Genomic DNA, 27,111 nt, shown 5'->3' with positions numbered 1-27,111 from the left:
TCACGCACAGAGGTCGGCTGCTGGTCCAAGTGGTCGATTTGACGCGTTAATTCTGCCCACAAGTTCTCTATCGGATTCATATCCGGGGACATGGCAGGCCACTCCATATGCTCTACACCATGGTCAGCAAGAAAGTGTTGGATCATGCGAGCACGATGAGGCCATGCATTGTCATCTTGGAAGACAAAGTTTCCTCGAAAGGCTGCATGAGCAAATGGAAGCAATGTTTCTTCCAGAATGGCCCTGTACTTGAACTGGTTCAGGTTTCCATTCAGAACAACCAGGTCAGTTTTGCCCCCTGCATGAAAAGCAGCCCAAACGGTCACCCCACCTCCTCCAGCTAGGACTCTTGGCACTATACAATCTTTGTTGTGGGCTTCATGCACGTGTCTGCGCACTCGGATGCGGCCATCTTGACGATAGACGAGAAATCTAGACTCGTCACTGAAGGTCACGTGATTCCAGTGTCCTGGCTGCCATTGACGGTGCTCTCTGGTCCACTGCAATCGGTGCTGGAGGTGTTGTCTGGTCAGGCGTGGCTTTCTCAGGGGACGCCTGGCACGATAGCCTGCTTGAACCAGTCGTTGGTTGACTCGCCTTCTGGATACAGGCACATTTGTCAGTTGCTGCCACTCACCCCTAAGCCGATTAGCTGACTTGGTAAGGCCATTGCGGACTAACCGTTGCAGCTGGCGATCATCCCTCCTTGTGGTTCTGCGGGGACGTCCTAGCCTCGGTATTGGAGTAGGGACACCCCTCTGAGCATTTCGTTTCAGGATCTTTGACACGTGACCTTGAGTGATGCCATACTGCCGAGCAATAGCACGCTCTTTCATGCCGTAATTTCGTAAAGCCACCACTCCATGACAAACAGCATTGTCGAGTTGACGGACCATCTCCAGAGGAAGCGGCAATAACTTTTGGAGACGTGCAGCAGTTGTTTTCCACTAATACAGAACGCTTGTATACCCGACTGTGAAGCCAATCATCAAATGGACCTGTCCGTACATTTTGCCACGCCACCTGTGATATAATCCTGTTGTTGACTTCTTGCTGCGACAGACAATCAGTGACATGGTTCTTTTCACAAATAAATCACCAAAGTGTAAAAGAAACTCTCCAGATTGATATACTGAGTTAAGAAAGTAAACCCAAGTCAAGAAAAAAAAATTCCATATTAAATGCCAAGTCTGTATATATATATATATGTGTGTGTGTGTGTGTGTATACATATATATATATATATATATATATATATATATATATATATATATATATATATATATATATATATATATATATATATATCTATATTATAATAGCCGTAGATGATTCTGTCTGTCTGTCTGTCTGTCTGTCTGTTGGGCGTCTGTCCGGGGTGTGGCTTACTCGGTTTGCAGAGTAGCTCCACCCATAGCTCCACCCATTCTGGGAGAGCCTTCGCTTCATATAAACAAATATCCACCATTTTATTAACTCGCATAGCTTTGAGGCCTGTTTTGTATGCCCGTGGTGTCTTGCTCTCTCTCCCAGTTTTATTTCAAATCAAATTCGATATATCATTTCATTTTTCACAGTCGCTAACATAGTTTTAGACTCGGTTGAAAAAAAACGGGAAGAAAATCCGATGAAAGTTGCTCTTTATAGAACGAAATGAATTCTCAAACACCTGTAACTTCAAGGCCATTGAGTCTCTCTCACGCCTTTATCTCCAATCTAACTCACCATATGATTTCATTTTTATCGATGGTTTTAGACTCGGTGTCAGCAATAATTGAGAACATTCCACACACGCGGGAAAATGCAGAGATATATTTTTAAAAATCGCGAATGGTGTATCATACACCGCCCAACATGACACCGACGGCAACGTGTCGATATATATTAAAAATTCGATATATCATTTCATTTTTCACAGTCGCTAACATAGTTTTAGACTCGGTTGAAAAAAAACGGGAAGAAAATCCGATGAAAGTTGCCGTTTATAGAACGAAATGAATTCTCAAAGGCCTGTAACCTCAAGGCCATTGAGTCTCTCTCACGCCTTTATCTCCAATCTAATTCACCATCATGGTTTTACACTCGGTGTCAGCAACGCGGGAAAACGCAGAGATATATTTTTTAAAATACACGATATCACCGCCCAACAGCCAACAAGTATCATACACCGCCCAACATGACACAGACGGCAACATTTCGACATTATCGCTTTTTCTTTAAACCGAGTGAACCGAGCCGAACCGAATAAACCGAGTGAATTCACCGTTTACCTTTGATGACAGTCGTCACAAAACGACATATATTTCTTCGTTTTTATTTCATTCAACATTATTAGCCAGAAGTAAAATATGGTTCAGGAAATATATCACCGCCCAACAGCCAACAAGTATCATACACCGCCCAACATGACACAGACGGCAACATTTCGACATTATCGCTTTTTCTTTAAACCGAGTGAACCGAGCCGAACCGAATAAACCGAGTGAATTCACCGTTTACCTTTGATGACAGTCGTCACAAAACGACATATATTTCTTCGTAATTATTTCATTCAACATTATTAGCCGGAAGTAAAATATGGTTCAGGAAATTACCGAGGGATATTTCTTCGTTTTTTTATTTATTAGTTATTTGCGCATAGACTTTAAATAGGTTTATTTGAAATGTTTAATTTTCACAATGTAATTTATTTGTCATTTGATGATACACTTCCTCAGTTCCTCTTGATACAATTGATACACTTTCGAGACACTTCGTCTTGACTCGTGACAATTCATGCGTTGCGTGGAAACTTCCATTTACAAAATGAATGACACAGTCGATGAAGAACGCAGACCTGAACAGGATGCAGCAAGAAAACGAATGAGAAGGGCGAACGAGTCCGTCGTCGAACGTCAATGCAGACTTGAACAGGATGCAGCAAGAAAACGAATGAGACGGGAGAACGAGTCCGTCGACGAACGTCAATGCAGACTTGAACAGGATGCAGCAAGAAAACAAATGAGACGGGAGAACGAGTCCGTCGACGAACGTCAATGCAGACTTGAACAGGATGCAGCAAGAAAACGAATGAGACGGAAGAACGAGTCCGTCGACGAACGTCAATGCAGACGAACAGGTTGCAGCAAGAAAACGAATGAGACAGGAGAACGAGACAGTTGAGGAACATGAACACAGACTCGCACAGGATGCTGCTGCAACAACGATGAGGAGGGAGAACGAGACAGTCGAGGAACGTGAACACAGACTCGCACAGGATGCTGTTGCAACAACGATGAGGAGGGAGAACGAGACAGTCGAGGAACGTGAACACAGACTCGCTCAGGAGGCTGCTGCAACAACGATGAGGAGGGAGAACGAGACCCTCGACGAACGTGAACACAGACTTGCACAGGATGCTGCTGCAACAACGATGAGGAGGGAGAACGAGACCCTCGACGAACGTGAACACAGACTCGCACAGGATGCTGCTGCAACAACGATGAGGAGGGAGAACGAGACCCTCGACGAACGTGAACACAGATTCGCACAGGATGCTGCTGCAACAACGATGAGGAGGGAGAACGAGACCCTCGGCGAACGTGAACACAGACTCGCACAGGATGCTGCTGCAACAACGATGAGGAGGGAGAACGAGACCCTCGACGAACGTGAACACAGACTCGCACAGGATGCTGCTGCAACAACGATGAGGTGCGAGAACGAGACCGTCGATGAACGCCAACACAGACTCGCACGGCATGCTGAGCAACAAAGACGTTGGAGTGCTCAGCAAACATATACAACCGCAGCCATAATGAATCCGGCCGAAGTATCCGATAATATTGTTCAAGAGCATAATTGCGGTCCAATGACGTCACCATGTGTGTACTGTTCTGCACACCATTTCACAAATGAATCAACAGGACAAGGGGATGGATTTACACTGTGTTGTTCCAAGGGAAAAGTTAAATTGCCTCCACTATTTGCCGTACCTGCTCGACTGCAACAACTTTATCAGGGTGACGATGAAAAATGTCGCAACTTCCGAGACAATATCCGGAATTACAATTCGGCATTAGCTTTTGCATCAATGGGTGCTCAGATCTCATCTCCTCCAGGAAATGGACCGTACTGTTTTGAAATCCACGGTCAAATTTACCATCGCTGTGGTCCATTACATCCATCACATGTACATGAACAAGCACAATTTGCACAATTATTTATTTTGGATACAGCTCAAGCTACAAAGGAACGTATGAATCGACCTGAGAATCACAGATGTTTGCAAGAATTGATGGCAGAACTGCACAACATACTATCTGACGTTAATCCTTATGTCACATGTTACAAGACTATGTTCGAGCGTGAACAGGAAGAAATCAGGAAAGCTGTCCTTGAAGATCGCCTCCCTTCTACCTTGGAAATGCATTTTCATCGACTGTGTGCAGACGACCAAAGACGTTACAACATACCAACTGCTGATGAAATTGCTGCTGTCTTCGTTAGTGGACAAGATGGTGAACCACCTGCAAACAGGGATTTCCAGGTTCATTTGCATGACCAGGGCTTACACAATCTCTCTCCACTTTCCTCTCACATTGATCCCATGACATATCCCATTCTCTTTCCACATGGCGAGCCTGGATGGATGATAAACATGCCTCACCAGCGACAGACTGCGTTTCGAAACAAGGTAACTCATCGTGAATTCTATGCCTAGCGACTGGCACTATCCATTGAAATGAATTCAGCACTATCCATTCTTCGGGGAAATTGTTCCAGCAGTATGTTGTCGACGGATATTGCAAGGCAGAAGCAAATCAACTGCAATACTTCAAACAAAATCAGGAAACTCTTAGAGCCATGGAATACAGAGGACTACTGGACCACGTCCAGAACGTTGCTGTTGATAACCAACGTCCTGTCGGTTGTATCGTCATTTTGCCGTCGAGTTTTGCAGGGAGTCCAATAGCTATGCAGCAGAACTACCAAGATGCTATGGCCATTGTTCGCAAATTCGGAAAACCAGATCTTTTCATCACGTTCACGTGTAATCCAAAATGGACAGAGATACAAGAAAACATCGGACAACACCAACGAGCTGAAGGCAGACCAGATTTAGTGGCACGCGTGTTTCATCTGAAATTAAAAGAGTTAATCGACGATATAACGAAGAAGCACGTGTTGGGCAAAGTACGTGCATTTCTCTACGTCGTCGAGTATCAGAAGCGTGGCCTACCGCATGCCCACATATTACTCATGCTGTGCCAAGAAGATAAAATTTGTACTGCTGAAGACATTGACAGAATTGTTTCCACACAAATTCCTAATTCAAATGAGTCACCAGAGATCCATTCCTTGGTGAAGTCTCACATGATACATGGTCCGTGTGGCACTTTAAATCGCCATTCGATTTGTGTGAAAGATGGAGTGTGCAGTAAAGGCTTTCCAAAAGCGTATGCTGCAGAGACACTTGCGAGCATAGATGGCTATGCCCTTTACAAGCGTCCCCCAAATGGACCCACCATAACCGTTCATGGAACCGATGTGGATTGCCAATATGTGGTCCCATTCAATGCTTATTTACTGAAGAAGTACAGAGCACACATCAACATTGAGGATTGCGCAAGCATAAAGAGTATAAAGTACTTATTTAAATATGTGTACAAGGGACATGACTGTGCCAGCATCGAAATTCGAGAGCGCGGGAGAGTGGAGGTGGACGAAATAAAGACCTATTTGGACTGCAGATATGTCAGTGCCCCAGAGGCAGCATGGAGATTGATGGAATTTGAAATGCACAAACAGTCCCATTCCATCACCAGACTTGCGGTACACTTACCTGAATTGCAGACTGTTGTGTTCAGGGATGGTAACGAGGAAGAAGCCATTATACGACATAGGGGTACAACACTTACAGCTTGGTTTCAGTTAAACCAGAGAGACCCTGAGGCACGAAGTTATCTGTACCATGACATTCCAAAATATTACGTATTTGAAGATGGATGAAAGACATGGAAACTTCGACGCCGGGGCGGCAACAAGGTTATCGGACGCATGGTTTCAGCAAGCCCTATGGACATTGAGCACTTTCATCTTCGTGTACTCCTGCTGCACTGCCCTGGTAAAACATCATTTGAAGATCTCAGAACCGTAGATGGAGCAGTTTGTGAAACATGCAAGGATGCAGCCAGGAAATTACATTTAACAGAAGATGATACAGAATGGGACAGGTCCTTAGCTGATGGAGTTATCTTTGCCATGCCACAACAATTGAGATCTCTTTTTGCAACCCTATGCATATTCTGCACACCAACAGACACGTCGGCACTGTGGGAAAAATATAAAAACGACCTTTGCGAAGATTTTGTGCACAGCGGCCATATCTTGGAACAAAGTATTTTCATGGCATTGCGAGAAATACAGTCCTTCCTCCTGAGACATGGACAGACCTTGGAAGCATTTCAGTTACCAGTACCTCCAGACACTGTTGAAGATCTTTCGAGCGATGATTATCAGTATGTACCGGGAGATGAACATGAAAAAGGTGAAAACAACAGACAACTACGAAATGATGACCAAATCAAAATTGTAGATGAGGTCCTACAGGCCGTTCATTGTAGGGACCAGTACACAGGCAACCGGTTGTTTTTCGTTGATGGACCGAGCGGAAGTGGCAAGACCTTTCTCTATAATACGCTTCTGCACATCTTGCGAGGCCAGTGTCGTTTGGTTCTTCCAATGGCGTACTCGGGCATTGCAGCAACATTGCTAGCAGGGGGCCGTACATCGCACCATCTATTTAAATTGGCAGTGCCCATTTTGGAAAACTCCACATGCAACATATCACCTACGAGTAAAGATGCAGATGCTCTAAGGAAGGCCAACCTATTCATTTGGGATGAAGCACCTATGGCTCCAGCATATGCTTTAGCGGCTGTTGATCGGTCTCCGGGATGTAACCAGCAACAACATTCCTTTTGGTGGAAAGGTCTTACTTCTTGGTGGGGACTTCAGGCAGGTTTTGCCCGTTGTACCTCGTGCTGCACCTGCAGCAATCATCGCCACATGCATCAAGCGTAGCAAGTTGTGGCCAAAGTTCAAACAGCTGAACTTAAAATCAAACATGAGAGCTAATGATGACGAATAATTCTCAAAATGGTTACTGTCCGTTGGAAATGGGACTGTGGAAACAATTCCTGACTCAGATTTAATACGACTGCCTGATCGTATCTGTGTAGAAGACAACATTTCTTTAGCAGAGGCTGTTTTCGGTAATTTGAACGAAATCCATTCAAACTATGATGCGCTAGCACAACGAGCCGTGTTGTGTCCAAAGAATGAATCCACATTTGTGATCAACGATGAGATACTGGATGCATTTCCTGGGGAAGAAAAGACGTACTTCAGCGCTGATTCCATTGTCTGTGATGACCCTGAAGAGGCACTAAATTATCCTATGGAATTCCTAAATCAATTAACTCCTTCTGGAATGCCATTGCACAAACTTCGTCTCAAAGATGGTGCTGTCATCATGTTACTCCGTAACTTTGATCCGAAACAGGGACTGTGCAATGGTGCAAGATTGGTTGTTAAAAGATTGTTGCCAAACATAATAGATGGAGAAATAATTTCTGGCAGTCACAAAGGAACACGCACATTTATACCCAGGATTAGTATTGCACCTTCCGATACAACACTACCATTCGTACTCAAACGCCATCAATTTCCAGTTCGTGTGGCATTCTCTTTCTCAATAAACAAGAGTCAAGGTCAAACATTACACAAAGTTGGGATTTACTTACCAGAACCCGTCTTCAGCCGTGGCCAATTATATGTTGCATTGTCGCGTGCTAAACGATTTGAGGATGTCAAGGTAAAGGTAGTCAGTAATGGCCAACAGGGAAAAATTGATGGCCACAGTGGAATCTTCACCCGTAATGTTGTTTACCCGGAGGTCCTGCAGTGACACCATTCAGGCAACAAAAGGAGGGCACGAAGGAAAATAGTTAATTACTTCGACACATTTAGTTGCGGTGATTGAAAAATCACCGGACCATTGCTGCTGTTTTGATGCTTTTTACTGCTGTTTTGATGCTTTTTCACTGCTGTTTTGATGCTTTTTCACTGCTGTGTTGACGCTTTCCACTGTTGTTTTGATAGTGTTTTGATGCTTTTTCACTGCTGTTTTGATGCTGTTTCACAGCTGTTCTGATGCTTTTTTGCTGTTTTTTTTAATATAAAAATCTCATTTCAAAAAAAAAAATTCCAAAAAAATCTCACAATGATGACATATAATTCACCGAAAACGTTGAAGCAACCGCATAATATTACGGTGATGTTTAACTCTGAGTGAGAATAGTTCTAAATTTTAAAAACTTTCTTCTGATATTTGTGATTTATTTCAAACAAACTATTTCCCATCGACACGGGCATGTATTCCTATTAACGTTATGTAAAGTACATAAATTGTGTGGATTACATCATTTGTGGATGTGATCAATTGCCAGTAACCATTTTATATAACTGAATGTGCAGGTGCAGCATCCAACTCAATATGTCGAAATGTCACACACATCCATGCCCGTGGGATTCCCACGGGTGACCCTGCTAGTATACATATATACATACATATATATATATATATATAATATATATAAATAATTTATATATAAATAATATACATATATTATTTTATAAATAATATATATATATATATATATATATATATATATATATATATTGTTAAGGAAACGGAGTACGGCACTCCCCTTGGGGGGGGGGGGGGGGTTAATCCCCCTTTTATTTTCACTGGCCGTCTCCGCTCCTGAAGCTGCACAGCTCCCTCCAGGGAAGCAGGTGAGCAACCTCGTCCGAGACCGCGGACAAGATGTTAATTGCCGAGCGGATTAGCAGCCACGGCACGAACCATTAGCAGAAACTAGACCCGATTATAAACTTTGGCCAAATCGTGCCACAGGTATCCAATGGGGAAATCACTAAAACGAAATGGATGTAAAGGAAAGAAGGCAAGGTAGGAAGAACAGGATTTATTACTAACTATTATGGACACAATGAAAGGAACCAAGGAGAAGGAAAGATACGAAAATAAAGACAGAAGGATGGAAGCATCAGAAGACACAGTGCAATACTAACCTATCTAAACAGGCTTAACTTATACCCCAGGACAACACAGAAGACGGACGACAATCAGACTTACACGGGGAATGATGATAGGAATGACAGGAACGAATGGCTGGAAGGGGAGGAAGGTTCAGCTGGAGGTGGATGGCTGGACGGACGAGGAGGTGGGATCACAAGGCGGGAAGGATGCGGGTGGTTGGTGTGATCCCGGCTCGAGTTGAGCAGCCACCGACTCTCCCCAATCGTCTCCGCACGGCGACGTTGCTTCGTGGCCGCAACTGCCGTCACCGCTGTCGACGCTCAAGGCTGCGGTTTGTTCACTCAACTCTCTCAGTGCTCACTCCTCCACTGAACTGAACTCTGCTGCTCCTCCTCCACTGAACTCAACTCTCAACAACTCACAGCTCCTCCTCCACCGAACTCAACTCCCAACTCTGGTGGGGGGCGCCGCATGACGGGTTTTATAGCGCCACACCCTGGAACGTTCGCGAAACTGCCCAATCGTTCTCTCTCCGCCCTCAAGCCAAACCCCTCGTGCTTGGTTGGTTGATCGGGGCTGGCTCACTCCTCCTTCCTATGATGAGGTGGAGACATGCCTTTCTTCTCCGAGTTAGAGCACATGGCAATGGCGGCGAATGCAGTTGGCAATAGAGGCTTTGAGGGAATTGAAAGGGGATCTGTCTTATTTCAATTCGGTGCAATGCTGAGTCAATTAATGGGAAACACAGCCTTAAACTAAAACACATAATAAGGAAATAACTATTTAGAAGGGTATATGGTGGCCTACGTGCATGTATATGGACTCGCTAAGAAGATGACCTTTGACCTTTACACACAAAACGGAGATATTTACAAGGAATCATTACACTACTCAGGTTGATATTTACAACAAGATTCTCAAATCCACAACACTGCACCCTCATCCTCCAGGCACGTCCTCGGTCCTATAAAACTTACTTAATGTGACACGTAGGTGTAATTCCCTCTACAATTAACCTGACCCTGAGTGTGACAGTTTTAAAACACAAATAAATATGTCCCTCTGCTGCATTGCACCCTACCTAACAGATTCACGCCCACAGCTAACCGAATTGCGGAATGGTTCTCAAACTATACATATACGGTGGGGAGCCTTATTTACAAGTTACGCTGATTGTATTTACAAAACGCAACCCAGGACCTGCGATTGTTCTTTTGGGGGGGGGGGGGGGGGAGACAGCCTGCGCTGCATCGACGCACCAGCACCAATAAAGAGCACCATAAAGCACCAAGAACGCACCGGAGTGCACAGTCACCACAGTTCATTATAAAAAAAACAAACCCCTGCTGGTAGTCTTGCTCTTCAGCTCCCTCTGCTGGCCGTTGTTCTTCCTGATGTTGTCTTTCTTCATCTTCTTACTGGCGGCCTATTTGGACATTTAAAAAAGCACAGAACGTGTCCACTTTTTATTTATGGCCCACAGGGGCCGACTAGGGGTGGTTCACCTGTGTGGCATAAGTGCCACGTCACCGAGGTCCGCAAGCAAGATCTTCCTCTGGCCAACCTGGCCGGTTCCAGCAGAGGGGCCATGCCCCAACCCGTGCGGTCCATGAGTGGTGCTCAGCCACAGACATGTGGTCCATAAGTGGTGCATCGATGCAAGCAGCTGGTTGTGGGGGTTCAGGCACACAATGGCAGACTCCCGCACGCTCCCCTTAGTGCCCAGAGAGCACGATCCATGGGTCGAGGAAGGAAGACAGAGAGGGCAGGTTAGCGAGGGGTAAGGGCGCAAGGGTACACATCAATAAAGGCAATGCAAGGTGAGGTGCGCCTGGAGACCGAGCGGAGAAAAGCTCGTCCCTATCGTACGTCACCCCACCCGTCACCTGTTCTACCCTTGCCCTTACCCATATTTACAAAAATCTACACCCTTACCAATTCGTCACTAATGTCACGTCTTCCCCATATTTCCCCTTTACCAAATTCGTCATCACAATCCCTCTAACCAAATTTGCCATCACCAATTCATCATCAATCCTCATAAGGAGGGAGAGATGGAACATCAACACAATGTCACACCCACGTCATGATGCGTCTCACAATCCAAAACAAAACACAAAAAAAAATAACCAAAACATGGCATGGTGTGGAGTTCTGTCACCTCAGGTGAGTGGATGTAGATGGTGCAAGGAGATTCCAATCCTATCTACCTTCTAAATGACATTAACACACTTTACACTGCCCGGGGTCTATCCCTGCCAATCCATTGGCCATCTTACTCTATGCGGTTTTAAGAAGCAAATTCCCATTGACCAAACTGTGATGCTTCCTCAATTTGGGGTCTCACTCCCCCGATTCAACTCCCTGTGCCTTTGCACAATTTCAGGACTGGGTCGTGTGGCTCTCCCAGCAGGTCTACCCATCTGCACACCTCCACCACTGCAGTTGCCTCTGAGCGTATCTGCTCCTTAGCCTAACCTATCTAACTGGGGAAGGCCCTCTGGCGCTCTCCCCACTCGGTGCCCTCTCTGGCACTGGGCTACCTGGGTCCGTCCTCCGGATCCTCGGGCCCCATCCACAACTCTACCAGCTCCCAGAGCCCACCTGCGGCCTCACCTGGCCGACATCCTAACAGTGGCAGAGTGCCCATTTAACTACACACACTAACAGGCCACACGCCCAGCCATTTCCACGACACTAATGCACCCATCCAAACACCATTCTTCCACCATGCACCACAGATGCCAATATCCAACCACAATTTATCTACTCCCTCTACCTAACTCTTAAACTACCCTCCCCGGGTATTCGTGATAGGGGTCCATCCTCCCCATACACACCTTCGCACCATCCACTCCACTCCACAGTTTCCACCATACTCCCTCCACACCATCCATTCCATACTCCATATATTCCATACTCCATATATTCCATACTCCATGTATTCCACACAACCATTCTCCATACACCTGTATTTGCACACCTGTGCCATCACACCTGGTGCTTCCTGCACCCTCCTTCCTCCAGGACCATTTGCTCAACACAACACTCAATCACCATTACTCACTCATACACTGCTCCATACACTTCCACGCTCAATACAACTCACAATCACCTCACACTTTTCACAATACACTTCCGAATACACTTTTACATACACACACACGGCATCATCTGATCTAACTACTCCCCTCTGAAACTTGCGCTTCCCAGTCGCCCCTTTAAACTAAGCACATCCCACGTCGTTAGGCCGAGAAAAATATATTTCCGGTCTCTGGTCAGCGCGCGCATCGATTTTGACCCTGCGCGTCAACAATTATTTTTTCAAATTTGGTATCGACGTTCGCGCACGGTTCTCCCCTACAAAACTGCGTTTAGTTTGTCCAAATCCAACCAGCCGTTCCAAAGATATGAGTAGTTTTGTGTGCCGTGACGTCATGAATCCAATCGGGAAGTTGCATGTGACGTCATCGTCTTAGTCACGTGACCGCTTGGGTGGCAAAACATTGCTTCTGCCACCATCCGTCATGGCGGCAATTTGAAACTCGTCTCACATATAAATTGCCCCCTGCACGATGGTAAAGAGTTGTGCTGTCGGATGTACAGCCCGATTTCATCCGGACGACACAACGCTAAAACGGTTTCATAGCTGCCTTGACTGCAGCTCTCAGGTGAGAATATGGCTCGTGAGGTTGTTACCTTCGCTCGCAAAGTGAAAAGCAGGATTAGGCATTTGGTTATGTACATGTGGAGTGTGTATGGCGTACGTGTGGAGTGTGTGTGGCGTACTTGTGGAGTGTGTGTGGCGTATGTGTGGCGTACTTGTGGCGTCCGTGTGGAGTGTGTGTGTGGCGTATGTGTGGCGTACTTGTGGAGTGTGTGTGGAGTGTGTGTGGAGTGTGTGTGGCATATGTGTGGCGTACTTGTAGCGTATGTGTGGAGTGTGTGTGGCGTACGTGTGGCGTACTTGTGTCGTACGTGTGGAGTACGTGTGGAGTACGTGTGGAGTGTGTGTGGCGTACATGTGGAGTGTGTGTGGCGTACGTGTGGAGTGTGTGTGGCATACGTGTGGCGTACTTGTGGAGTGTGTGTGGCGTACATGTGGCATACATGTGGAGTGTGTGTGGCGTATGTGTGGCGTACTTGTGGCGTCCGTGTGGCGTACTTGTGGCATACGTGTGGAGTACGTGTGGAGTGTGTGTGGCGTACATGTGGAGTGTGTGTGGCGTACGTGTGGAGTGTGTGTGGCGTACGTGTGGCATACGTGTGGCGTACTTGTGGAGTGTGTGTGGCGTACATGTGGCATACATGTGGAGTGTGTGTGGCGTATGTGTGGCGTACTTGTGGCGTCCGTGTGGCGTACTTGTGGCGTACGTGTGGCGTACTTGTGGCGTACGTGTGGAGTGTGTGTGGAGTGTGTGTGACGTCCGTGTGGCGTATGTGTGGAGTGTGTGTGGCGTACTTGTGGCGTACTTGTGGAGTGTGTGTGGCGTACTTGTGGCATACGTGTGGAGTGTGTGTGGCGTACTTGTGGCATACGTGTGGACCGTGGAGTGCGTGTGGCATACTTGTGGGTCCACACGGGTCCACAGGCAGATGACACAGCCTCGGTTTCTCGCAATACCGCGAAAACGCCTCAACGGGCAAGCTACGGGCGTAAACTGACAGGTCCGTCTGACGAAACGACAGCTTTCCCGCCATGTTGTTTATGCCACCCAAGATGGCGGCCGGAACCAGTTGCCATGGACGACGCCCACGCGATGCAACGCCTCTATCGGCTGGATATTGTCATTTATTGAAACGAAGACGTTCTTTGTCGGGTTCGTGTGAAGCAACCAGAAGGCCTAGAGCTGTGGGTGGTCTCGTTAGTTAGGCCTGGATCCTATCTCGTTTGTCATGAAGTAGTAAGTGTCTGTGATAATCTGGTGGACAGGGAGAAGAGATCGTGGGAGACATCGGCCTGTTAGACCACTTGCGCATGCGCAGTGTTGACGCGATTGACGCATTGGAATGTTTAACGGTATGGTGAGGCGATCTCGAGATCGAAATGGCAGTCTATAATATGCTTGAAGAACTTAATAATTTTCAGAATAAATACATTTTAAAATAACTTAAGCTTGTATTCATTATTTACAAAAAAAAGGCCTACAAGTCCCATTGGCTGTCTTTAATGTCTCTCTGAACGGCGCCACAGCAGATGACAAGGACCGCAAGGCATGAGGACACAAAAAACACCTCTATATGTGCAATCCATGCTTTTCAAAAAAGAAAAAAAGAAAAAAAAAACCCGCATCGCCGCATCAATTCTGGAACTTTGGTCTGACCAGAGACCAGCAATATTTTTTTTTCGGCCTTATCATCCATTCTAACCTCCCTATGTCCCCGACTACCTGTCCAATGTCGCTACCTACCTCTACCGTTATCTATGGTCATCTCTAGGTCCCTATACATTATCCTAACCCTCCCGGGCTAGTTTTCACTGCCAAACTCCATAAAACTATTGCTCATGTGCCCCATTGTGTGAGGGATGGCAGAGTTGCCATCCCACCACATCGGGCATGTCCCACTACCAATTTTGCCATCAAATTCCAACCAATCAAAATTTGCCAATCTCTGCCAATCATTCTACCAATCATTTGCCAATCATCAAATTCCCTATCCCTACCAAATGTCCTTTAACTTGAGCCTCGGTGCGTCTTTACATTTTCAAAGCCCGGGTTCGCGGAGCCGAGCAATGAATGCGGGTGGTTTGTTGCCGGCGGTTGGATCCGTCTGGCATTCGGTTCAGGGAAGGAGGTTTGCTCGAGATCCCAAGGTCCACCTCGGCGCGGAGCCGTCCGGTCCCCTGCCCGATCTCGCCCTGCCGGAACGCCTCAACCACAAGGGGTCGCCGTGCCGACCCTTCCTACCAGGCCGCCCGCTCCGCTTAGCGGAGCACGGACGCGACCGTGCAGAGCGAGGCCCGGCATGGATCCCGCACGGCGGTTCTTTCAAAACCGCCATGGTTACGATCCCCGCTGGTTCCCGCTGCACACAAAGCCCGGCACGAACCGAGGGCTCGCTTCGGCTAAAAGTCGATCTAACCACTGCTCCGTTTAACGTCGATGCTTCACTTGCATGCTCACACCACGCGTTCCGTTCCTTGCTCACACATCCAGCTGTCTCCATACTCTCCGTCATTGCACCTTCTCTTACACACCGCCCAGGTACACTCATAGACTTCTTCACACACCTGACCACCGCACACCTTGGCACACACTCGTCGTTCGTACACCTCACCAACACACCTCTTCGCGCCCACTCCTCGGTCACATCCTCTGTGACAACCATGGGTGTGCACTCACCTGCACACCCAATCACGTGCTTCACTACCAACTCAAGTGTGTATTCCCACACGCGCTCGACAATTCCAGGTGTGCTTCCTTCCATTCCAGGTGTACATTCTCTCTCACCTGCCACAACCAACTCGTGCTCCGTGTCACTCTCACTACTTTCACCACCACACTCGGTCGCGCATTCACCCTTACTCTTGACAGCGCACTCTGTAATCATGCACCCGTCCGTTACACCCCTTTCTCATGCATCCTCTTGTGCACACTCTCTCGTTACGTCCTCCGTAACACTCACCACAGATGTGCACTCTTTCGTTACATCCCCTGTAACACTCCCCATCACGCGCTTCCATGTGCCCCCCCCCCCCCCCGCACCTGCGCCATGACCAACTCACTCTCGACAGCACACTCACTCCTCGGCGCGCACTTTTTCCTCACACACCCCATAGTCGGACATCCTCGCACACCTCCTCCTTCACACTCTGTACCTGTAGCACACCTTACCATTGGTCCCTCATGAACACCCGGGTCAAGACCAACCCCCAAGCTGACTGAATCTCCCCTCACACCATGTACATTTCCGAGTATATTGCCACTCACCTCGGCACCTCGGCACCTCGTCGTCGCACCTCCTCTGCCACCTGCAAACTCTTTATTTGGTTAGCGAGCACACCATCATGATTTGAGCACAGACCTTGTACATATTCCATCACTTCCTCCTTTATCTCCCTCTTAGTTTCCCTCCGTCTCTTCTTCATTTCACTCACCCCCTCTTCCACATCCTCTAATTTTTGCTTCACCTCTTTCATTTCCCGGTGCGCCCCCTCAATTTCGTCCTCCAAGGCCACCTTGATTGTTTCAATGTGCGTCCTCACCTCCCGTTCTTTCGTCTCCATTGCCTCTGTCACCTCATCCAACCTCTTTGTCAACCCCTCATGTACCATCTGACATTCCCTCTTCGTCGCTACCAGTTCCTTTTTTATTTCTTTCTGCGTCGCCTTTAACCCCCCGATTATCGCAGTGTTCTTCTCCACTTGCTCCACTAATTCCTTCTGTCCCACCGTCAGCTGTTCTACTCCCCTCGTCAGATCCTCTATGCCCCCCTGTAACCCAGCCATACTATTTCTCACCTCTTTCTCCATACGCTCCTCACCTTGCTTTACCTCCTCGCGTACCCCCGCGACCGCCTCACCCACACCTCGTCATCTGATCTCCTCCCCCATTTCTCCCATCTCTTTGGTAGCTGCTGCCCTCATCTGTTCCAAATCATTCCTCTGGGCATCCAATTTGGTTTCTAACCCGATTTTCACCTCCTCTATCTGATCTCCCATTTGTTTAATTTCCCGTGCGGATTGCTCCCCTATTTCCCTCAATTTGCCTTCCATCGTGTTTTCTAACCCCCCTAACCCATTCTTCACCCCTTCCATCTGGTTCTCCTGGGCAGCCATTCTATTTTACAACCCCGTTAACCCCTCCTTCATTTCCCAAATTTGATTACCCATGTCCTCTAGTTGGCTCCACAATTTACCTTCGAGCCCCCCGATTTGGCTTCCCATATCATTTCTCAATTCCCCTATTTGATTTTCTAATCCCCCAAGTTTACTGTCCAACTTTCCAATTTGGGCGCTGGTACCCAGCGCTTCGTCCCTCATTCTGTTTTCCATTCCTACAATTTGGTTTCCCAGCCCCCTGTTGCTTTCCCTCTCCTCATCCGCCTTGGCCATGAAGGCCTGCATTTGCAGCATGAATAGGCCCCAGTCCATTGGCGGCGCTGCTACGGTCACGGGCGCGGCGACATTTGGTGCCGCTGCAACCCAGTGCGCGAGGGCGCCATCTTGTGCGCCTGAAACCTCTGCAACCACACCTTCATTGCTCTCCTCCTCCCTCTCCCCCATATATATTTCCCTGGGGTCCTGGGTCGCTTCTAACCCCCCTTCTAACTCACCCACCAGCATCCGATCGCCTTGAGCATCCATGGCATGATTTTAAATTTTGAATATAAAATAAAATTTTGGCCACTCGTATTTTCGGGTGCGTTAAGCGCACTTCAGGTCCGAATCTCGCTCCTGGCACCAATTGTTGCGGAAACGGAGTACGGCACTCCACTTGGGGGGGGGGGGGTTAGTCCCCCTTCTATTTTCACTGGCCGTCTCCGCTCCTGAAGCTGCTCAGCTCCCTCCAGGGAGGCAGGTGAGCAACCTCGTCCGAGACCGCGGACAAGATGTTAATTGCCGAGCGGATTAGCAGCCGCGGCACGAACCATTAGCAGAAACTAGACCCGATTCTAAACGTTGGCCAAATCGTGCCGCAGGTATCCAATGGGGAAATCACTAAAATGAAACGGATGTAAAGGAAAGAAGGCAAGGTAAGAAGAACAGGATTTATTACTAACTATTATGTACACAATGAAAGGAACCAAGGAGAAGGAAAGATACGAAAATAAAGACAGAAGGATGGAAGGATCAGAAGACACAGTGCAATACTAACTTATCTAAACAGGGTTAACTTATACCCCAGGACAACACAGAAGATGGACGACAATCAGACTTACACGGGGAATGATGATAGGAATGACAGGAACTGATGGCTGGCAGGGGAGGAAGGTTCAGCTGGAGGTGGATGGCTGGACGGACGAGGAGGTGGGATCACAAGGCGGGAAGGATGTGGGTGGTTGGTGTGATCCCGGCTCGAGTTGAGCAGCCGCCGACTCTCCCCAATCGTCTCCGCACGGCGACGTTGCTTCGTGGCCGCAACTCACCGCTGTCACAACTCACCGCCGTCACCGCTGTCGACGCTCAAAGCTGCGGTTTGTTCACTCAACTCTCTCAGTGCTCACTCCTCCACTGAACTGAACTCTGCTGCTCCTCCTCCACTGAACTCAACTCTCAACAACTCACAGCTCCTCCTCCACTGAACTCAACTCCCAACTCTGGTGGGGTGCGCCGTGTGACGGGTTTTATAGCGCCACACCCTGGAACGTTCACGAAACTGCCAGATCGTTCTCTCTCCGCCCTCTCAAGCCAAACCCCTCGTGCTTGGTTGGTTGATCGGGGCTGGCTCACTCCTCCTTCCTATGACGAGGTGGAGACACGCCTTTCTTCTCCGAGTTAGAGCACATGGCAATGGCGGCGAATGCAGTTGGCAATAGAGGCCTTGAGGGAATTGAAAGGGGATCTATCTTATTTCAATTCGGTGCAATGCAGAGTCAATTAATGGGAAACACAGCCTTAAACTAATACACATAATGAGGAAATAACTATTTAGAAGGGTATATGGTGGCCTACGTGCATGTATGTGGACTAACTAAGAGGACGACCTTTGACCTTTACACACAAAACAGAGATATTTACAAGTATTCATTACACTACTCAGGGTGATATTTACAACAAGATTCTCAAATCCGCAACGATGTATATATATATATATATATATATATATATATATATATATATATATATATATATATATATATATATATATACATATATATATATATATTGTTATGGTCCGCGGATTGGATGTTATTTACCGAGCGGAGGTAACCGCGGCCGAACAGTTGTTCCCCGTTTCTTCCCGACTCACCCGATTCACCCAGACGTTGGCCAAATCACGCTATGCCAAATCAATGATAGAAAGGACACGACTGGGAAAGATGAAACGACGCAAGGGGGGTACAGTTCTCAAGACCTCTGGAGGAGGGTATAATTACAGTGGTGGAGAAAAGGGGGTAGATTACAAGGCAGGGTGAGGTAAAGACACAGAAGAGATGGGCACTTAAATACAGTGTTATCAAATCCCAGACAGACCACGGACAAACGGACAAGGTAGACTCACATGGGGATTGATGGCAGGAATGGACAGGTAGGTCGCTGGCACAAGGTGCACCTTGGCTCGGGGACAGGATAAAGCACAGTTCAAAGATGCAGGGAGGTCTCACAGCGCTCGGAGGTGGTCTTGCTTGCTCCAAGCTCAGCGCGCATCTGACGTCACCTCTCTCTCTACTGCGCATGCTCAACGGGGAGTGACACGCCCTCGGCTGGTTGGTTCCGCCCCAACTGGGGCCGGTCCGCCGCTTCTATTGGGTGCGGGGGTTACCGGGCTCCGCCCTTGACGAGGAGCCGACAGGGAGCCACGTTCCGCCCCTGTTGGGTAACCCCGTCGAGCACATGTCCGATGGCGGCTCGTTGGGAAGGCCTGGTGCCCTCCCACCACTCCTACCAACCAAGCCGGAGGGAGGACGTGCACTACCTGCGCTCGTTGTTGTTGTTGTTGTTGTTGTTGTTGAAGAGAACTGTGAGGAAGAGCTGCGGGGAGGTATTGGGAGGTCCTAAACTTCCTAACGGTGCCATACAATCACATTCTGGTGCAACGAAGGGTCAGAATTAATGGAAACGAATCCTTAACTGACATAGACTAAGAATAACTAGCAAGATGTCCTATAGTTGTCTACCTGAGATGCGGTGGACCTGGATGCGACATTTAATGGGGGAAATAGGGGGAGGTCGGGTCTACAGAGTGTTGTTTACAGAAAATGGGACTAGGGAATGGGGGATTGGGGAGAGTTGGGAAGTATTGAGGAAATAGGGGAATATTTACAAGCGGATATGGATGGATGCAAATCCCATATCCGCAACACTGCACCCTTCTCGACCTCGGGGCGGCCCGACCCGATAAATTTTTACCTACTTTAGTGTGGCACTCAGATGTAGTTCCCTCTACTATTAACTCAACGCTGAGTGCGACAGTTTTACAGATGTTCACAAATGAGTAAATATGTCCCCCTGCGACGTTGCACCCTTCTCCTCACAGAAACACACCCACAGGATAACCGAATCGCGGAAAGCATCCTCAAACTAAACATACAGCCGGTAGGGAGCATCATTTATACAAGACTACACTGATATTTACACTACGATCCAGGACCTGTTCTTTGAGGAACACATGCAGATGTTATGCATAGGGAGAGCATGCATGCCAGCATCGATACACCAACCCACGAGTGCCCTGTGGCCCTACGGCTTTTAATAATGTGCAGAGCACCCCTTCCAAGCACCAAAAGCACCACCCCATTATGCACAGTCAGCACCATCCAGTGCACCAATAAAGTGTTCCATAAAAATGCACAATCAAGTGTCCATGGTCACCGGTGGTGTCGCAGCCGGCCGATGTTCTGCCGCTGGTCTTGCCTTCATGGAGTGCACTTGGCCTTCTGGCTTCTGGCCTATTTAGAAATAAAGAAAGGCGCCAACCGCGTCCATTTCTTAATTGTGGCCGTCAGGGGGGCCAACTAAAAGTGGTTCACCTGTATGGCATAGGTGCCACGTTGACCCAGAGGTCCATCAACGGGTGGTGCTTGACCGCAAAAGAACTGCGGTCCATTGTGGGGGCCACAAAAATTGCGGTTCATATGGTGTATCGATCCAGGCAGCAAGCAGCGGAAGTACAGGCCCAAAACTGCGGAGCCAGCATCTCTCTCTCTCCTCTCTCTCTGCCCCAAAGCCAGATCCTCGGAGGTGGGAGACAAAAGAAGACAGGTGAGTAAGGTGGTAAGGGCGCAAAAGTGCATGCAATATAAGGTAATGCACACTGGGGGCACATGGGAACCAGGTGAGACAGGTACGTTCCTACCGTACGCCCCCCCACCCCCCACCAGGTAACCTACATTGCCCCTCCCTTACCCCTTACTGTATCCACAAAACACAACACTACCCATAAACATCTACTTTACACATCAACAAACATCCCTACTGTCTTCCCCGTTCCTCCCATAAACCAAATTCGTCTTCTCTCCCCCCCTAACCAATCAAATTTGCCATTTCCAACTCTCATCAAAATTTGCCATCTCCAACTCAACATCAAAATTTGCCATCACCAATTCATCATCAGTCCCTCCTAAGGAGGGAGAGATGGAATCACCCCAATGTCTCATCCACGTCGTGATGCGTCTCACAAATCCAAACAGCAATTCTCACTTCCTGCAACACAAAACAAAGAAAACACAGGTGTGGAGTCATCATCATCACCTCAGGTAAGTGGCTGCGTATGGTGCGACAGGTTCATCAATCCTAACTATTTCCTAAATGACTTTAACAACTTTACATTACCTGGGGTCTTTCTCCTGCCAAACCATTGGCCCTCATTACTCTATGTGGTTCGAAGAACCAAAATCCCATTGACCATCTGTGGTGCACACCATCAATTTGGGTCTCACTCCCCGATTCAACACTCGGTGCTCCCGCACAATTTCGGTGGCTGGGTCGTGTGACGCTCCCAGCTGGTCCGCCCACCTGCACACCTCCACCACTGTTGTTGCCTACTGAGCTCACCTGCTCCTCACCCTATCCTAACTAACTGGGGAAGGCCCTCTCGCACTCTCACCCCCTCGATGCCCTCTCTGGCACGGGCTGCCTGATCCACACCCGGGATCCTCAGGCACCCACTGACACTAACGGCTCCCAGAGCCCACCTGCGGCCTCACCTGGCCGACATCTAACAGTGGCGGAGTGCCCAACCATTCACACTCATACTAACAGGCCACACGACCAGCCAATTTCACCACACCAATGCACCCATCCACAATACCATTCTGCAACCGCACCACAAATGCCAATATCCAACCACAATTTACCTATACCTTCTAACTATTCTTTAAACTACCCTCCCCGGGTACTCGTGAAAAGGGGTCCACTCTTCCCCCATCCACACCTTCGCACCACGCACACCACTCCGTACCACTTACTCCAACTCTCTCCACACCACTCATTCTCTGCTCCATATATTCCACACACCTGTACTTGCACACCTGTGCTCTCATACTTGGTGCCGCCTGCACCCTTCTCTCCCCAAGCGCATTCGCGCTGATCCACAACACTCACTACTCACCATGACACTCATCCGCAATGCTCTCTCATTCATCACTTGTACACTCACACACACCTCGGAGCATTGCCTCACCAATGCCTCATTTGAAGCTGCTCTCCAGCACTTCCATTCATACTGCATCATCTGCTCTGTCTACTCCCTTCTAAAACTCGTGCTCCTCCGTCTTCCCTTACACTCAGCGCTCCCACGTCATTATCAAACACTAAGCTACTACGTCCCCACTACAGGTACCAAGTCTCCTACTTAAATCTTGTCACCTATTGTCACCTCTAGTCCCTATCAATATAACCAAGCCCTCCCTGGCTCGGTTGTCATAGCCACCCCATAAACTATTGCGCATTTGACCCCATCATGGGAAGGGTGGCAGGGATGCCACCCTTACCCACCATCATACGGCGCGAGTGGGACCTTGTGGGACCACCTCGTATGCGAGTCGTTGCCCGCCTGCCGGACCCTGTGCGTCGCCTCTTGCGGGGTCAGCGCGGGGCCGAACCGGCCGGGCCCCCACAGTACATTACCCCCAAGGGGCTCCCGTGCCTCCCCTGTCCCTCTAAAAACTACCCCTGTTGGTGTCGATGCATGGGTCACGCTTCCACAACCCGCTACCCATTCCATACCACCACAACCTTGCTCACTCACACCTCGCACCTCTCCCATCACCGGGCCCTCTCGCTCGCACCCTCGTTCCATACACTCCAGACCAGCCATACACCTCACTCTTGGCCTCTCACGAACATCCGGGTCCATCTCGACCCCCAAGCTTATTAAATCACCTGGCGCATCATACGCACGACCATATTGGTCACCACTTACACCGGGTCCTCTTTCTCTTCGCTTCTCCTCCATCACCTGCGAATCCCTCATCCGGTTAATGAGCACATCATCACGATCCGAACACAGACTTTGGACCAATTCTTTTACTTCCTCTTTTATCTCTTTCTTATCCTCTCTCCGTCGCTTCTTAATTTCGCTCACCCCTTCTTCCACTTCTTCTAATTTCTGCTTCACCTCCTTCATCTCCTCGTGCGCCCCCTTAAGTTCTTCCTCTAACTCCACCTTATTTTTTTATATGTGCTCCTGCACCTCCTGCTCTTTAACCTCCATCACCTCTACCACCTCGTTCATTTTCCTCGTCAGGTCCTCATGTACCGTCTGACACTCTTTTTTAATTACCTCTACGTCCTTTTTCATCTCCTTCTGTGTTGATTTTAAACCCTCTATTACCGCTGTGTTCTGCTTTACCTGGTCCCTCAACTCCTTTTGTCCCACTGTCAGCTGTTCTACTCCCAGCGTCAACTCCTCTATACCACCTTGCAATTTTACAGTCCCCTTTCTCACCTCCTTCTCCATGCGCTCCTCACAGTGCCTCACCTCCTCGCGCACTCCACCGACCTCCTCACTCACACCTCTTCTGATCTCCCCTCCCATCACTTGCATCTCCTGCCCAGATGCCACCCTCATCTGCTCCATTTCCTCCCTGTGAGCATCCAATTTAGTTTCTACCCCCATTCTGACCCCCTCTATCTGCTGCCCCATTTGTTTAACTTCCCTTTCCGCTTGGTCCCTCATGTCCCTCAATTTGCCTGCCATACTGTTTTCTAACCCCTCTAACCCCTTTTTCATCCCTTCCATTTGATTCTCTTGAGCGGCCATTCTGTTTTCTACCCCCGTTAACCCCTCCTATATTTCCCCTAATCTATTGTCTAATCCCTCAAATGTGTTGTCTAGTCCCTCAAATTTGTTTCCTAATCCCTCTATTCTACTCCCTAACCCTCCGATCTGGGCCCCCATGTCCTCCCTCAATTTCTCGCTATTGGACCCCATGTCCTCCCTCAATTTCTCGCTATTGGACCCCATGTTCTCCCTTAATTGCTTGCCCATTCTTTGTTCCAATTGTTCGCTATTCTGGGCCAACAGGGCCCCTATTTGCGCCATGAGGACTTGCATGTCCATCGGCGGCACGGGTACAGCTACCGCAATCCCCTGCGCGGCGCCGACCTGTTGTTCGCGCTCCTCTTCCCCATGCCTAGCACCGCCATTTTGCGAACCTGCCGCCCTCACTGCTTCACTCTCCTCATGTCCCTCAATTTGGTCCTGGATCGACCCTGCCTCACTCTCCTCTACCGGAACCCAGCCGTCTTGATCTCCCATAGCGCGACTTTCAAAATTCGGGTTTTTGTAAAACAAAAGCAATTTCGGTACTTTGTAATTTTGACCAAATTTTGTCTAGCTGCTTTAAAAATTTGGTTCGGGCCTCGTATCCCACTCCCCGACACCAGTCGTTACGGTCCGCGGATTGGATGTTATTTACCGAGCGGAGGTAACCGCGGCCGAACAGTTGTTCCCCGTTTCTTCCCGACTCACCCGATTCACCCAGACGTTGGCCAAATCGCGCTATGCCAAATCAATGATAGAAAGGACACGACGACTGGGAAAGATGAAACGACGCAAGGGCGGTACAGTTCTCAAGACCTCCAGAGGAGGGTATAATTACAGTGGTGGAGAAAAGGGGGTAGATTACAAGGCAGAGTGAGGTAAAGACACAGAAGAGATGGGCACTTAAATACAGTCTTATCTATGCCCAGACAGACCACGGACAAACGGACAAGGTAGACTCACACGGGGATTGATGGCAGGAATGGACAGGTAGGTCGCTGGCACAAGGTGCACCTTGGCTCAGGGACAGGATAAAGTACGGTTCAAAGATGCAGGGAGGTCTCACAGCGCTCGGAGGTGGTCTTGCTTGCTCCAAGCTCAGCGTGCATCTGACGTCACCTCTCTCTCTACTGCGCATGCTCAACGGGGAGTGACACGCCCTCGGCTGGTTGGTTCCGCCCCAACTGGGGCCGGTCCGCCGCTTCTATTGGGTGCGGGGGTTACCGGGCTCCGCCCTTGACGAGGAGCCGACCGGGAGCCACGTTCCGCCCCTGTTGGGTAACCCCGTCGAGCACATGTCGGATGGCGGCTCGTTGGGAAGGCCTGGTGCCCTCCCACCACTTCTACCAACCAAGCCGGAGTGAGGACGCGCACTCCCTGCGCTCGTTGTTGTTGTTGTTGTTGTTGTTGTTGAAGAGAACTGTGAGGAAGAGCTGCGGGGAGGTATTGGGAGGTCCTAAATTTCCTAACGGTGCCATACAATCACATTCTGGTGCAACGAAGGGTCAGAATTAATGGAAACGAATCCTTAACTGACATAGACTAAGAATAACTAGCAAGATGTCCTATAGTTGTCTACCTGAGATGCGGTGGACCTGGATGCGACATTTAATGGGGGAAATAGGGGGAGGTTGGGTCTACAGAGTGTTGTTTACAGAAAATGGGACTAGGGAATGGGGGATTGGGGAGAGTTGGGAAGTATTGAGGAAATAGGGGAATATTTACAAGCGGATATGGATGGATGCAAATCCCATATCCGCAACAATATATATATATATATATATATATATATATATATATATATATATATATATATATATATATATATATATATATATATATATATATATACATATATATATATACATATATATATATATACATATATATATATATATATATATGTATCTACATATATATATATATATATATATATATATATATATATATATATATATATATATATATATATATATATATATATATATATATATATATATTATATATAAATCCAAAATCCGAAGTGACAAGGGTCGCCTTATATGAATGTATATTTATTTATTTATATAATGGGTCTCTTTGTGAAAGTGGAAACTCCACACATACGGCTCCATGAACTCCAGATTTTCTGTTCGCACCTTGAAGTAGGCGACCAATAAGTACTGGTACGGGTTTCTTTGCTGGAAGTCCTGGAGCATACGGGCGGAAGGTTGAGGCATCCGGAACGCAGGCAGCCCCTCTCGGCAACGCCGCAAGCAATCAGCACGATGGATGAACGCTCCAAAGTAGCGGGTCTCAGGGTCGACCGGCATGACCCGGCTGCGCTGTCTGAGCGAGACTCCCAGCTCACCTTCATTGTGCCATGGCGTAACATCGCTGCAGTTGCGGCGGCAGAAGCCTTGGCTGTCCCGGAGGAAACGATGCTGACGCAAGCTGAGCTCCAGCGAGCTCACACACTCCCGCCAATCTTCAGCCGCGTACGCGTTCAAGCCGCGTCGGTACGTGGCCTCGATCGGCTGCAAGTCTTGCCGCGGGAAGCTTAAGAAGTCGTACTGTTCATATTGGGCACCGACCCCGGACAGAAAAGTTGGCAAGAGCAGCAAGAGCGTGAAGAACACGTCGAGCATGGTCGCCCTCTTCAGGGTACAGCGTGGATAGTAATTTGAGTATCCCCCCCTACTCCGCCCCCCCATACTCACCCCCGCCCTCTAGGAATGCGACCGCCTCTCGACTTCCAGACTGGTGTTTCCGCCGAACCACTCCAGTCAGCACAGTGAGAAAGTTTATATTGAGATTGAGACAATCACCAATTCAAAAACCGTATGAAATAATTACAAAAATCACTTTTATGAAGACATCAAACATCTACATGTAGACTGCAGTGTGTCTTTTTCTCTGGTTGGAATGGCAGTTCTTCATCCCAATTTAAACCCCCTTTTGACCATTTGGGCTATCTTACAATATTCAATGATCACTCGGTCAGCATCTTGTGGTTGGATCTGGGATGAAACATCAAGGAGAATTTTTCTTCCCTGAAATCACATTAGTTGCTTGATGTGTCCAACATTGTGCTGAAGTGCTCATAATCTGTGAATGTCAGGCAATCATACTGGTCCAAACGGCCAATTGACATAC

The 27,111-nt window shown here is 48.2% G+C and overlaps 1 protein-coding gene across 1 annotated transcript in view; it reads right to left on the bottom strand.

Annotated features, from left to right (window-relative positions):
* Window positions 1-26,620, bottom strand: part of LOC137436880 (cartilage-associated protein) — a 75,773-nt gene extending 49,153 nt beyond the window's left edge. Inside the window, exon 1 of the mRNA XM_068131087.2 lies at window positions 26,115-26,620. Coding sequence (XP_067987188.2) covers window positions 26,115-26,603 — 489 coding nt within the window. The 5' untranslated portion in view covers window positions 26,604-26,620. The remainder of the gene's footprint in view (window positions 1-26,114) is intronic.
* Window positions 26,621-27,111: the final 491 nt, after the last annotated feature.

This window comes from Myxine glutinosa, chromosome 1, assembly GCF_964187855.1.
Source record: "Myxine glutinosa chromosome 1, kmMyxGlut1.1, whole genome shotgun sequence".
NCBI classification, from domain to species: Eukaryota; Metazoa; Chordata; class Myxini; order Myxiniformes; family Myxinidae; genus Myxine; species Myxine glutinosa.
The sequence above is the reverse complement of the archived record's forward strand: the minus strand, read 5'-3'. Positions and strand labels throughout refer to the sequence as shown.